This window comes from Sitophilus oryzae, unplaced genomic scaffold (genome assembly GCF_002938485.1).
Source record: "Sitophilus oryzae breed Bouriz unplaced genomic scaffold, Soryzae_2.0 scaffold_2014_pilon_pilon, whole genome shotgun sequence".
Taxonomy (NCBI): Eukaryota; Metazoa; Arthropoda; class Insecta; order Coleoptera; family Curculionidae; genus Sitophilus; species Sitophilus oryzae.
This window is the reverse complement of record NW_022146741.1, coordinates 540682-556062: the sequence shown is the minus strand read 5'-3', so window position 1 is coordinate 556062 and position 15381 is coordinate 540682. Positions and strand designations below refer to the sequence as shown.

At 30.7% G+C, this 15381-nt stretch overlaps 1 protein-coding gene across 1 annotated transcript; it reads right to left on the bottom strand.

Annotated features, from left to right (window-relative positions):
* Nucleotides 1–10736: 10736 nt before the first annotated feature.
* On the bottom strand, nt 10737–12452 carry LOC115884098 (uncharacterized protein K02A2.6-like). The gene has a single exon (XM_030902586.1). It carries the CDS (start codon nt 12450–12452, stop codon nt 10737–10739), a length of 1716 nt encoding a protein of 571 aa, XP_030758446.1.
* Nucleotides 12453–15381: the final 2929 nt, after the last annotated feature.

Genomic DNA, 15381 nt, shown 5'->3' with positions numbered 1-15381 from the left:
TCTTGGTCTACCCCTCCTTCTCTTTCTACCTATTTCACGTTTCATTATCATGCTAGGAATTCTTGCTTCAGCCATTCTTTCAATGTGTCCCAACCATCTCAGTCTTTGTGCTATTGCTAGTCCCGTTATACTCGGTGCCCGATATAGTTGCTTTAATTCTTCATTTGTTCTTCTGGTCCATATGTTGTTTATCTTCTTTCCTCCAAAAATCTTCCTCAGTATTTTTGTTTCCCAAATCTCTAGCCTCGAACTTTTCATTGCATTGAACGTCCACGTTTCGCATGTATACACACCACTATTGGTCGTATCATTGGCATTGTTCGTATCAAGTGATATTTTCAAAAGTCAATAACTCGAAAATGGTTGACTTGAGGTACATTGTGTGTATTTCGATTTTTCCTTAGAATTGAAGGAAGAACCGAAATGTGGAAATAACATACAGGGGATTTCATTTAAAAAAAAAGAAACTTTGATGTGCGACGATTTATGACCGACCCTGTATGCTTTATTTATTATATATAACCTAAATTGCAAAATTTAAATATTATTAGAAAAATCTTTAACATAAAGTTCATATGTTAAGGATTTGGATCTTTCGATATAGTGGACATAGCAAACAAACTTAATAGTTTACTCAATAAAAAGGATCTGATAAAGCTAAGATATTCCAAAAACTAATTATGGGCAGTAATTTTTATGGACACAAAATTTGCATCCATATAATTCTCTAGGTTTTCATAACTCGTTAGTCTACGAATTACCTTTGTTCATCCCTAAAAGTTTTTAGGCGCGATTCTCACTGTAACGTCCCACCACCTTCACGTCGAGCTGCCGGCCACCACGGTAAATATTCTTAAATGGTCAACAATGAACATATTTACACTACCCGTAACGTTGCCGTCGCGTCGGCGTCGTGGCAACGTCCAACTCCCATTTACTTCATGCTTTCTGTAGAGACGGAGCTGGCGGCACGACGCCGACGCCGACGTGACGGTGACGGTACGTTATAATGAGAATCACGCCTTAAGAGCTATAATAAAAATTATCTAATGTTCGAAATAATATTTGTGGACTTGCCGCGAGGTGCCGCGAGCCGCTAGTCAGTCATTCGCTGCGAAACAGCAATTCTGTCCTCGCAGTTTTAACTAAACAAAACGCAGATTTACTTTCATTTTAATGGGCCGATTTTGATGATTTTTTAAGCAATTTGTAGCTAAATTATTTGATTTTTTAGTATCTATTTATAAATTAAAAATGAAAGTTGCCATCTGTCAATTATACGAGAGGAAACAAAATGTTGATATTTTGGTGAAAATTGGAAACATCCTGTGGAATATATTAATAAAGCAAGGATTTTCAAAATTATTTTATCTTCTAGGTACGTCTTTTCTCGAGAGCCTATATTTTTTGATTCATAGCAATAGCTTTATTTTTATTGGGGATATTCGCTTTTGAATAAGGTAGTAAGGATTTACAGCAATTTTAGCATTGATTTTAGATTCTCATGACCACACTTATAAAATGGTGTTTATTGTTTTTGTAATGTCACTGTCATTGAAAAGTCATATTATAATTGTTTGTTGAGGTTTATTTTAGTAGGTTGGTTATTGACGTTTACTCTAGTAGAGATCGTTTTAATTAATCACGCTGCTTTAATTGATCATGACAGAGATCAACTTTTGGACTTAAAACCATATCTGCTAGAGCAACTGCCTAACAGACAATAATATAATATGATTTTTCAAAGTAGTGGCATTACATATATCATAAATACTATTTTATAGGTTTCTTGACTAGGACCAAAAGCAAGGGCATTGTTTTAATGTAAAAAATACGAAAAAATGGTAGTGTCTGCTACAAAAGCGAATATCTAAAAAAATGAAGCTATTGAGATGTGTCAAAAAACAAGTTATTGAGGAAAGATACATCTAGATGATAGAGTGATTTTTTTTTTCTTTGTTAACGTACTCCACAGGATGTTGCAAAAAACGATGCAAAGTAACTTTCACCAAAATATCAAAATTTTGTTTCCTCTCGTATTATTGAGAGATGGCAACTTTCATTTTTAATTTATAAAGAGATACTAAAACGTCAATTAATTTAAATACAAATTTCTTAAAAAAATCATCAAAATCGGCCCACTAGAACAAAATACACTCAGATGCAAAAAAAAGCAACGGATAAATTTTTGGCTAAATTTAAAGTGTTATATTTTTGTTATCTTTAGCCCTATTTGAATGAAATTTTTAAAAAGCTGTATATAATTATATCAACTTTAATTCGTAAACTCAGTTTTTATAAACTTTAGTATTCGGCATATTATATAGGGTTAATAGAGGGGTTGTTTTTTTACCTTAACTTTAAAACACCCTGTGCAATAATTTCGTGTGTAAATTTTCCTAAAATATAATTTTCCGGTCAGAACCATGTCTCCTGAGCATTTTATTTTTTGGATCATGTATATACATGCCTTGGTTAATTTTTAAGAGCGAAATGAAATTGCCACCAACAATTTGCAATTTTTTCAATTATCATATTGTTATTTTTCAATATGACAAGGCCGCTTTGGTGATCATTGTGAACTATATCCTATTATGAACTGCCCATCATGTTCGACGTTTGGCAAATGCTTGGCAGGATATTTAGAGGTCGCGAAGCAACCAACTTCATTAAATGAACTTCGCTTGGTTCTTAAAGAACAATGGGAAATCATAACGCAATATGATATATGCAATCTCAATGACAGTATGAACGGACGTATACAGACAGTAATAGCAGCTAAAGACGGCAATACAAAGTATTAGTGTATTTTTTACATTTTTTTTCTGTTTGTATACTTAGGTACTACAGATGTTTTCTTTAATATATATCGTTAGTTTTGTTATGGTTATTAATGTCTATTAAAACCCTGGCTGTATCGTTAGTCTTTAACGTTTTTTTATTTATATAGAGTATACAATGCAGTATACTCTCACGACAATAGACATCAAAACCATCTCGTCATATTAAAAAATTACATCAAAAAGTAATATGATAATTGAAAAAATTGCAAATTGATAGTGATCAGTTCATTTCGGTTTTTAAAATTAACCAAACCATGTATTAACATGATTCAAAAAACAAAATTTTCGGGAGTCATGATTCTGACTGTAAAATAATATTTTAGAAAAATTTACACACGAAATTTTTGCACAGGGTGTTTTAAAGTTAGGGTAAAAAAACACCCCTCCATTAACCCTGTATAATATGTCAAATACTAAAATTTATAAAAAACTGGGTTTACGAATTAAAGTTGATCTAATTATGTACAGGTTGCTAAAAAATCATAAAAATAGGACTAAAAATAAGAAATACATAACAGTTTAAATTTGACCAAAAGTTTCTCCGTTGCGTTTTTTATGCATCTGAGTGTATATTAAACTTTAAAATAAATCAAAATTATTTTAAGGTGCCCGTTTTTCGTACCGGTGAGTGTAGTTTCGACGTCTTTGATGACGTGCACGCCAACTTTTATATATTTTTCCATACATTTGTAACGTTTTTAGTTCGTTACATGTATTTTTTTATATATGATATATATGATGTCTGGCGTATCGTCATCGGATTCCGTATCGTTCAGGCCTGATAATTTATTTGGCATGCTTGGCGTAATTTTTACGTTCCCTAGTCGCCAACCCTGTTATCGTTTCACTGCTCTGTGGAGGCGCTGTCAACATCGCTCCAAGGTTTCTCCGTGCTTAACTTCACTTTTTAGTCTGGCCTCTGGCCAGACGCTTTTCTTCAGAGCCCTGCTTAGAGAAATTGCAATTATTTAAATCTTGCTGTATAATTTGAATCAGTTGCTATTTCGAAGCTACAGGTAAAGATGAGATATTATCTTTATTAGATTCGTTTTAAGGTAGAGTTTTGGATGTCCCAACTTAACTTGTATTTGTATTTTGCTGGCACGTTGGCGTCCCTTTTCTTTTGTCCTCCAGAATGTTACATGGAAGAAAGGACAGTTCTTTTGTTTATTATTGAGCCCTCGGAAGTTTTTTGAGGTAGGTTTATTTTGTTTATTAGACCTTGTTTGGTTTTAAACAAGAGTTTCATATTTTTAGGGTCCAAGATACGGGTAGTGTTCCCCTCTACCGTTATCTTATGGACAGTATCCAAGGTTATGGTCCAAGGTGCTGGCATTATCCAAGGTCCTAGTAGTGTTCCAAGGTACGGGTAGTGTCCCCATATTGCCACAGTATGGATGCAGGTAAGCCCCATGCTGCTTCGTTCCCATTTTTAAGCCTAGTTAGTAGTTATGGCTGTATTGATTCATGGTATCCTCATTCTGGCCCCTTTTGTTGTATTGGCCAACAGGATAGCCGAGAGTCAGTACAGAGATATGAGCCCACGTCACGCTACTCTTCTACGGTTCTGGTTTTCAGTCGATTTTCAGTCTTAACTTAATAACGTACATTTTAAATAATATCGTACAGACTATATTTAGTGGTTAGATTATTAAGAACATTTATGTCGATTTAGTAGTTACAATATGATTTAGATTTTAGGTTTCATTACATTACGCCTTGTAATAGTATTACTTTCTATAGATATTATTATTGCGCTATATTAACAGATGAATAACCAGACATAGATTCTAGAATCTACAGGTTGCAACATATCAGATTTAACACCGCATGAAATTTAACAATTTAAATAAAGTATTGCTACCCCTCTTATATTTTCTATAATGTTACACGCATTGTATTTTTTCATAGTCGTTTCATAGAACATATTTAATATTATTTACATATATAGCTTTACTCGACATATAACCATTATAATAATTATTAAAATTGTACAATGCTATTTACCATCAGGATACATCATGAATGAATATAGTCATTAGTTTTAAGTAATAAACAACTGTGTTTTCTTTCTCTGTTCATGCCTGGCGCCCAATATTTATAATTTCGAGTTATTATTGTTAATTAGTTCTTTCCAGTGAAATACCTTATCCACGACTGCTCTACCAACGAAAAGCTGCCGTTCGCAGTGGTAATGTTTTAAAAAAAACGCTACAAGATATTGTTCTTCGTTGTTGAAATGTTTACTAAACAAACCTAGAGACATATTATTTCTACAGAAAATAATGCAGGGAACAAAAAAGTCAGAATATAACTAAAGATAATACTTTTTGAATTTTTGTACTTTTGTAGATAATATAGAAGTATAGAGGTCTTATGGATATTAAATCATATGTTGTTAAAAAGTATACTAAACAAATTTACAAAAAATAATGCAGGGAGCAAAAAAGTCAGAATATAACTAAGAATAATACTTTTTGAATTTGTGCTTTTGCGGATGATATAGAAGTATAGAGGTCTTACGGATATTAAATTAGATATTGTTAAAACATTACTAAACAAACCTACAGAAAATAATGCAGGGAGCAAAAAAGTCAAAATATAACTAAAGTTAATACTTTTTGAATTTGTGCTTTTCCAGATGATATAGAAGTATGGAGGTCTTACGGATATTAAATCAGATGTTAAAAAGTTTGCTAAACAAATCTACAGAAAATAATGCAGGGAACAAAAAAGTCAGAATATAATTAAAGATAATACTTTTTGAATTTATGCTTTTGCAGATGATATAGAAGTATAGAGGTCTTACGGATATTAAATGAGATGTTAAAAATTACTAAACAAATCTACAGAAAATAATGCAGGGAGAAAAAAGTCAGATTATAACTAAAGTTAATACTTTTTGAATTTGTGCTTTTGCAGATGATAGAGAAGTATGGAGGTCTTACCAAACCAAACCAAACTAACGATAATACTTTTTGAGATCTATCAGTATTCATGATTCAGAATTGAAATAAGTCTACTGGAAGTAAATAACAAATTATTGAATTTGTGCTTTTTCAGATGATATAGAAGTATAGGTTCTACGGATATTAAACCAGATGTTAAAAAATTTGCTAAACAAATCTACAGAAAATAATGCAGGGAACAAAAAAGTGAGAATATAACTAAAGATAATACTTTTTGAATTTGAACTTTTGCAGATGATATAGAAGTATAGAGGTCTTACGGATATTAAATCAGATGTTATTAAAAAGTTTACTAAACAAATCTACAGAAAATACTGCAGGGAGCAAAAAAGTCAGAATATAACTAAAGATAATACTTTTTAAATTTGTGCTTTTGCAGATGATATGGAAGTATAGAGGTCTTACGGGTATTAAATCAGATGTTGTTAAAAAATTTACTAAACAAATCTGCAGAAAATACTGCAGGGAACAAAAAATTCAAAATATAACTAACGATAATACTTTGTGAGATCTATCAATATTCATGATTCAGAATTCAATAACATGAAAAAACAACATGAAAAAATTAAATAACAAATTACTGAAGTTGTGCTTTTGCAGATGATATAGAAGTATACAGGTCTTACAGATATTAAATCAGATGTTGTTAAAAAGTTTACTAAAGAAATCTACAGAAAATAATGAAGAGAGTAAAAAAGTCAGAATATAACTAAAGATAATACCCTTATAATACTTTTTGAGATCTATCAATACTTATTATTCAGAATTAAAATAAATGATATCCTCTGGAATTAAATAACAAATTATTGAATTTGTGCTTTTGCAAACGATATAGAAGTAAAGAAGTTTTTGTAGATATTGAATCAAATATTGTTATAAAGTTTACTAAACAAATATACAGACAATAATGCAGGGAGCAAAAAAGTCAGAATATAACTAAATGTAATATTGTTTGAGATCTATCAATATTTATTATTCAGAATTAAAATGAATGGAATCCTGTAGAAGTAAATAACAAATTATTGAACTTGTGCTTTTAATGATATTCAGACGATATACAGTGTGTTTCAAAAAATATGATGTGGCATATCTCGTGGGGAGATTCTCCATGTAAAATTTTTACACAATTAAAATATAATTGACAAAGTATATGCGATACTGTAAAAATTGTGAAATGTCGATTAAATACCTGACTTTTAATTTATAGTAAATTTTAGTACTATACTTTTTATTTTTGTTATTTTATTATAGTTATCAAATTTATTACTGTACTACTAATACTTACATGGTAAAATCGCCATCAAAAAAATACTCCCAAAAACGCTACTAATATATAAGATAATCGTCCACTTAAAAGGTTTACATTCTTCTTCCAAATAATGACCATATTTCCATAAATAGGTGGTAAAATTTGGAAGATCCAACCGATCTAGAAGTTTTAAAAACTGTTTCCTTTTCGACAAAAATATAGATAATTTGATGACAGAAGATATACATGAAATGGTCATGTAAATGCTTTTCGAGAAATTTGCAAAATCGTTTCGATATTGTGCAACTGTAATGGTTAAACAAATTGCAAGAGATAATGTTACGATGTAGGATAAAAAAGTGCGTAGTTGGTATATTAGAGTTGGATTTTTTACGGGCCATACTGCAGTACGAGAAAGAAGAGTTTTTTGTTGGTGTAGCAGTTTAAACATGTTGAGAACAGCTGTACCACTGGTATCTACTGGTAACAGTATATCATTCAAATGTGTTATAAAATTCGTTTTGCTTATTTCAAAACAAGAAAAGTTCTACTAGGTATATTTAATTAATGGTTTAAAACGTCTTGTGACATGCGTACTAATATTCCTAAATAAAATATAGGATATTGCATACTTTATCTTAGTTTGTATATACAGTGTGTTTTATAGATTCTGGCAAAGTTGAACATTATAACATGGATTTAAGTAAATATATTTCCTGAAATGCTGTCGTGTAATAAGTAATTTTCGAAACACATGTAAAATATATAATTTTTTTGTAAGCTCTAAAATTCCGTAACTGGAGAATATTTATATTTTTCAGTAAAGAATTTTACTTATTAATTTTAATTTTGTATTTGATTTGACGAACGCAGTAAAATTATATAAAAATAATTTTTCTGGAATTAAAATTAGAATTTTAAATTTTTTTCGTTTTTTTACGGGATGTTTTTATACGGGATGTTTTTCAAAAGTGGCTCACCCCAATAACTTTTTTATTTTTTCAGATAATAAAACAAAGTTTGGTATGTTAGTATATGACATAAATCGAGATTGATTTACGTATTCAGTTACTTTTGGTCACCTGCCGTTTCACCGGAAATGACTACAAATTTCGATTTTTAATTTTTTTTTTGGTACCCCCGGTATTTTTTTACTTTATTCCATAGAAAATGACATTCTGAATAGAACTCGGAATAGAATGACGTATTATAGGTATGTCAACTTTTGAAATTTTCGATTAAAAAAAATGCATTTGAAATGAGTGCCATTGCTGAGTAAAGCTTCGTTCAGAACCCCGCAATTACTGGAATAAATTAGTGGTTTCATTTAGCGTAGAAGTTTAATTGTTCCTGTTATTTGAATGTAAGCATTCAGAACGTCAAAATTAATGGTAGTCATTTTCAATTAGTAAAAACAGTTAACAAACTTTTGACTTTTCCACTAATTATACTTCAACATTTGCGAAGAATGTCATTTTGGCCCTTGATTATTATCCGTCAAGAGAAATTGTGGTTAGAAATCAAAAGTTTATTGTTTTATAAGCTAAATATTAGGCTTTCTCTATGGATACAACTGGTTATCCAAGCTGTTGCTAGGATATTCTATTTATTTTAATTGTGTTTCTTAGACATTGTGAATGATCGTAAACTAAAAAGTATAAAGTGTAAAGCTTCATTCAGAACCTCCCAATTAGTGGAATAAATTAGTGGTTTCAATTACACTTTATAAGTACTATTTAGCTTACGATCATTCACAATGTCTAAAAAACACAATAATAAATAAAATATCCTAGCAACAGCTTGCGGTAGTCTGTAGTATCCATAGATAAAGCATAATTTAGCTTACAAAACAATAAACTTTTGATTTCTAACCAAAATTTTTCTTGACGGGTAATAATCAAAGGCCAAAATGACATTCCTCGCAAATTTTGAAGCATAATTAGTGGAAAAGTCAAAAGTTTGTTAACTTTTTCCAATAATTTCAAATTTCTACCACTAATTATGATATTCTGAATGCTTATATTAAAAGTAGGTGAACAAACTTCTACGGCTAATTGAAACTACTAATTTATTCCACTGATTTCAAGGTTCTGAATGAAGCTTAATTGAAACTATTAATTTACTCCACTAATTGCGAGCTTCTGAATGAAGCCTAAAAACCATTAATTTTTAACCAAGGATCAAGTTTTAGAAAAATAGATTTGATCGTCTAATCTTTTTCGTCTTTTCCTGGTAGGTTAAAAGATGCCTAAATCGTATTAATAATCATAACTTATTTTTTGGAACGAGAGTGGCTCATATTTGGAAAAAGCATTTTGTACGAATAATTTGGTACCACATAATAATTGGTATATTGAGTCAAATTGTTGTTAGATTTTATGGCCATGGCACTCTAGATTGAACGAGAGTGCCATGACCGAGGCGATAAACACGTCTATGAGTTTTTTTTCGCGAAAAAAACTTTAGGGAATTTTTTTTTAATTTTTAGTTAAAACATAATATTTTCATAATATGGCAACCTAGATGGTAGATTAAATTTACAAGAAAGAAAACCCAGAAAAGATACTGTCAAAAGATACTTTTTTTAAGTCAAAATTTAAGCCAGAAGTATCTTTTTTTTAATTTTCAAAAGTAAAGTGAAAATATGTTTTTTTTATCGAGCTCTACCAGCCCTGAAAATATTTGCACTTATTTAAGACTCATCCTGTATATGGTGCAATTAACCCTACTTTGTATTATTTGTTAAGATATATTATAGTAAAATATGAAAAAAAAATAAACAGCAGCACACCGTTCAAATGAGAACCTATGGTTAGTTCTTGTTGGTCCAACTCCCATACTTTTTACAACTGTATATTATATGTCAATTTTCAAAAACTGACATATAGTAGTCGATACGACAGAAATTCTCAGTTGTTTGCAAGTTTATAGGTTACTGCGACACCGTTGTTTTTTTTCGATCATACCGTCTATTAATATGTGCAATATCATATAAGCATTAATTATATTTTTACCCCTACATTTTACTGCAATATCTCTATCATGTTATTAGACTAATTATATGTTAAGAATCTCGCTGTTTTAGCATCATACTTCTGTTTGCAAAATGTGTCTTAATATCCAGTATATAATTAGCAATCCATGTCGTATTAAATACTAAGTTAAATACATGTTTGATAAAAACTTGTGAGAATATTTGCAAATGAAGGAAATTTTTATGGAGAAATTGTTTCAATAAAGGACATAGTGCCAAAGAAATCAATAAGATAGTTTAAAGAATCTGTTATGAATGTTTTACGATACCAGGGGTGTAGATAGGTGTATGCTATGGGGGTGGTACTATGATTAAGTCGCAAAAAAAATCACCGTCGGAATTTTTTTGTCGAATTAAAACGACGGCGATTTTTTTGTCTTCAAAAAGATATAAAAACATAACACAAAAATTAAAATATAGATTTGTAAATAACATAAACAAAAATGAAACAACGACGTTTATTAGTTAATTTTCTATAAACTATAAATAAAAAACTCTAAACTGTTTTATTTCTCTGTATTTTTACTAATAAAAATACAACGTTTATTAAACTAAGTTTATTAAACTATTAAACATCTGAGAACAATACAAAACAACATTCTGTTAAGCAATATCTAACTTAACTGTCAATCAGGGTTATGTCATATCAAGATGCTACAGATTAAACTTAACATATAATAATCCATAGATACAACATCTCCCTTCTTAAAATAATTGGTAATCTTTAAATTTAACCGGTTTTTAATTTGTCTTTTTGGACGCTCATTTTCTTGATGTACGGACACTATCTCGGATGAACTATCACAGTTTTGATCCGCACTGTCACAACAAGTATTTTGATCAATCACTGAACCACTTTCAGAACTTTTTAAATGGGAACTATTTCTACGTACAATAGCGCCTCTTGAGTCTTTGACAATATAAGACCTAGGTGAGTCAGGAACAGGTTTAACAATCTGACCTGCCTCCCACTCGTTATTATTTTGATTCTGAATCACAACAAATTGGCCTTCATTAAAACTGTTCCGAACTTTACAATTTAAATCATAGTATTTTTTATCTAACTCTCTTTTCCTACAAATCTCATTTTTAATATTAGAATTATTATAACTATTTGGTAACAATTTATTTTCATCAATAGGGATTTTAGTTTTTAAGTTTCGTCCCATTAGCAATTGTGAAGGAGTCAGGTTCAGCCCTACAATAGGAGTAGTGCGATAATTTAGCAAGCTTAACATTAAATCTTGATCTTTACGAAGCATCATTTTTGCTATTCCAACACCTTTCTCTGCAAGTCCATTGGACTTGGGGTAATGAGGACTACTTGTGCATATTTTGAAATTCCATTGCTTGGCAAACTGTCTGCATTCATATGAGTTGTATGGCATGTTATCTGAAATTAACTCATCAGGTATACCATGTATTGAAAATATCTCTTTCAGTGCATTAATCACATCATATGATGTTTTTCCTTTCATTTGTTTAATCTCTAGCCATTTTGAATAATAATCCATGAGAATCAGATAACTTTTGCCTCCATAGTCACATATATCACTAGCAACTTTTTTAAATGGTCTATTAGGTATCTCATGTGGTATCATTGGTTCTTTACAGAGTTTTGGTGAATATCTCTCACAAATTTGACAATTTCTTATTAACTTTTCTATCTCAGCATTCATATTTACCCAATATAACATTTCTTTGGCTCTTTGTTTGGTCTTTGTCATTCCAAAATGTGTTTCATGTAAAAGATCTAACATGTCTTGTATTAATGTTCTTGGAACTATCAATCTGTCCTTTAATAATAATAAGTTATTTGATAATGTTATATCATTTTGATATTGCCAGTATGGTCTTAAAGAATTTGGTATCATCTTAAAATATTTAGGCCATCCATTTTTTATATACTCTATTAACTTACTTAGGTCACTATCATGCTGTATAGCTTTCTCAAATTGAGCTCTTCTCTCCTCAGATATACTAAAATGCTTCTCAATACTATGCACTATCTCTTTCATATCTGGATCATCTTGTACTTCATCTTTAATATATGACCTTGACAACAAATCAGCAATATACATATGTTTACCTGGACAATATTCAAAATTTAGATTATATCTAATTAGTTTCAACTTGAGTCTTTGTAACCTTGGTGATGGTACTTTGCTTAAGTCTTTCTTCATTATTCCCAACAATGGTTTATTATCAGTTATAATTTTGACATCTCTGCCATAAATAAAATGATGAAATTTATTTACAGCAAATACCACAGCAAGCAATTCTTTTTCACACTGTGAATAATTCTTTTCAGCTGCTGTTAGTGGCCTTGAACCATGATATGTTGGTTTGTCCTGCATTAAGCAACAACCCAATCCATCTTTTGACGCATCTGTCTGAATAACTATAGGTTTGTCACTTTGAAATGTCCCTAGTACAAGATCACTAGCTAGTATGTCTTTTAATTTATTTAATACTTCTGTATGTTTTTGATTCCACTGAAAATGTACGTCTTTACGCAATAACTCTCTTATTGGACTTGTTACTTTTTGCAAAATTAGGAATAAATCCTCTCAAATAATTTAACATTCCGAGAACTCTCTGTAACTCTTTCAAGTTAGTCGGATTTTCTATAGCCTGAATTGCCTTTACTCTATCTTTACTCGGTTTCATTCCGTCTTTGCAAAAAACATGTCCAACGTAATTTACTTCGTTTACTTTATACTGTAACTTTGTTTGATTAAATTTTATATTTAGCATTTGTGCTCTTTCTATCACCTTTTTCAGTATAGCGTCATGCTCTTGTTCAGCTGCTATCAACAAATCATCAAAATATATTATAACACCTTCTATATCCCCAAAATTTTCCTCATTTACTTTTTGAAAATACTCAGGAGCATTAGTAAGCCCAAAGGTTAGTCTCAAAAATTTATAGCAACCAAACACTGTACTGAACGTGCACAACTCACTTGATTTGTGATCTAATTCAACTTGATAAAAACCATCCTTGAAATCTAATACAGTAAACCAACTTTTATTACACAATTTTGAACTTATATCCTCTATTGTGGGAATAGTATAAAAATTTCTTTGTATGGCCTTGTTCAAATCCTGAGGATTTAAACATAGCCGTAAACTGCCATTAGATTTCTCAATTATAACAAGATTGCTTACCCAATCTCCTGGACTATCTGTTTTGCTAATTATACCTTTCTGTTCTAGCTCATTCAATGTTTTTCTTAACTCCTCCTTAATTGCTAATGGTACTCTCCTTGCTGGATGTGCTACAGGTTGACAACACTTTTTAAGCTTTATCGAACACTTTTGAGGACATTTACCTACACCAGTAAAAATTGACTTATTATTTTGAATAAACAATTCTTTACTAGACACTACTGAATCTATGCTTTTAATAAAACCTAGCATATTAGAAGTTTTCAAACCTAATATTGGCTCAGACTTAACATCGGCTACTACTAACGTTAATTTTTCTTTTAACTTGTCATTAAAAATATTAACAGTTATCTGGCCAATAGGTTTGATTTTAAACCCCCCATATGCTTCAAGTATGATATTACATGACTCTAATTTCTTATCATTTAAATGACTCTTATATAATTTTAATGGTAAAATGTCTACTTCACTACCTGTATCTATCTTAAATCTAACAATGTTACCTTTAATGTCCACTTCTTTATATAGTGCTTTACAGTTTTGTGTGTTAATAGAATTTACAAAAAATTTATCAACATTTACATTGTCATCACCCTTTTCTTTTGATACCTCCTTAACCTCTTTCTTGACCGGTTTTCTGGTACATGCCTTTGCAAAATGATTGACTAGGCCACACTTAAAACACTTCTGCCCATATGCCTTGCACTGTTTTGGTCCATGCTTCGAGAGACATTTCCTACAATCAAACAAACCTTCATTTTTCTTCAGCTTATTTTCTTTTTCGTATCCTCTTCTCTCTTCTTTTCTAACTCCATATACTTGCTTTTGATCTTTCTGTACTTCATCAGTTTGAAGCTTTGATATTTCAGCAACTCGACATTCGTTTATTGCTTTTTCTAAATTTAAGTCTTCACGAGTCAACAATCTTTCTTGTAGTCTCAAATTTGTGATTCCCAAGACAATCCTGTCTCTTATTAGCGAGTCTTTTTGCTCATTGAACTCGCAGCTTTCCGCTAGTTTCTTCAGATCTGTCACAAATTTGTCGATCCCTTCACCCTCTTCTTGTTTACGTGAGAAGAACATATATCTTTCATATATAACGTTTTTTCGGATTACAATATTTCCCAAACTCGTCTATGACCTTCTGGTATTGTTTCTTTTCAGCTTCATTAAGTGAAAACGTATTGTAGACATTTATCGCCTCTTGACCCATACAATTTAACAACAAAGCTACTTTTACTTCATCTTGTACTTCTTGTTTCCCTTTGGCCAGTAAGAAAATTTCAAAATTTTGTTTAAATAACTTGAAATTTTCGCTTATATTTCCCGTAAACTTCATCTGCTCCGGCAGCCTCACGTCCATTTTTGATTCTTTTTTAAGGTGTTTACCACAGTGACTACCAACTTCCTGAAATATTCTTACAATCCTTGACTTTTTTGGCTTCTTTTCTCGCTGGCTTTTATTTTTCCGCTGCCACCATGTTTTATTTCTCTGTATTTTTACTAATAAAAATACAACGTTTATTAAACTAAGTTTATTAAACTATTAAACATCTGAGAACAATACAAAACAACATTCTGTTAAGCAATATCTAACTTAACTGTCAATCAGGGTTATGTCATATCAAGATGCTACAGATTAAACTTAACATATAATAATCCATAGATACAACATAAACTATCAAAAAAAAAACTATAAAAACTATAAACTATAAATAAAACTACAAAACAAAATCAAGTTTTCTAGTACGCTGTTTGGAAAACCTATCAATAACAGCATCAACATTTATTTCAATATCTTTATGGGTATTGATTAGAGTTAACCCCACTAATCTGTCCTGGCCAATAAGAACACTTTGTGTGCTTTTAATTAGGTCGAACATATTATAAACGATAAATCAACATAATTAAAAGCATACAAAGTGTTCTTATATGTCGGATATTAATTAAAAAAAATCCTTTCATAGTCAATGACTATTTCAATTCTCGTATCTCGTCAAGCGTCAGGGGGGGTACTGTCCCCCAGTACCCCCCCCCCCCTTATCTACGCCTCTGTACGATACCTATCCTATAATTATTTTAATAATGCCAATATAGATATAGTAGTAAATATCA

Excerpts from the sequence above, each read along its gene's own strand:
- LOC115884098 (XM_030902586.1), bottom strand. The coding sequence starts at position 12,452 with ATGCAGGACAAACCAACATATCATGGTTCAAGGCCACTAACAGCAGCT.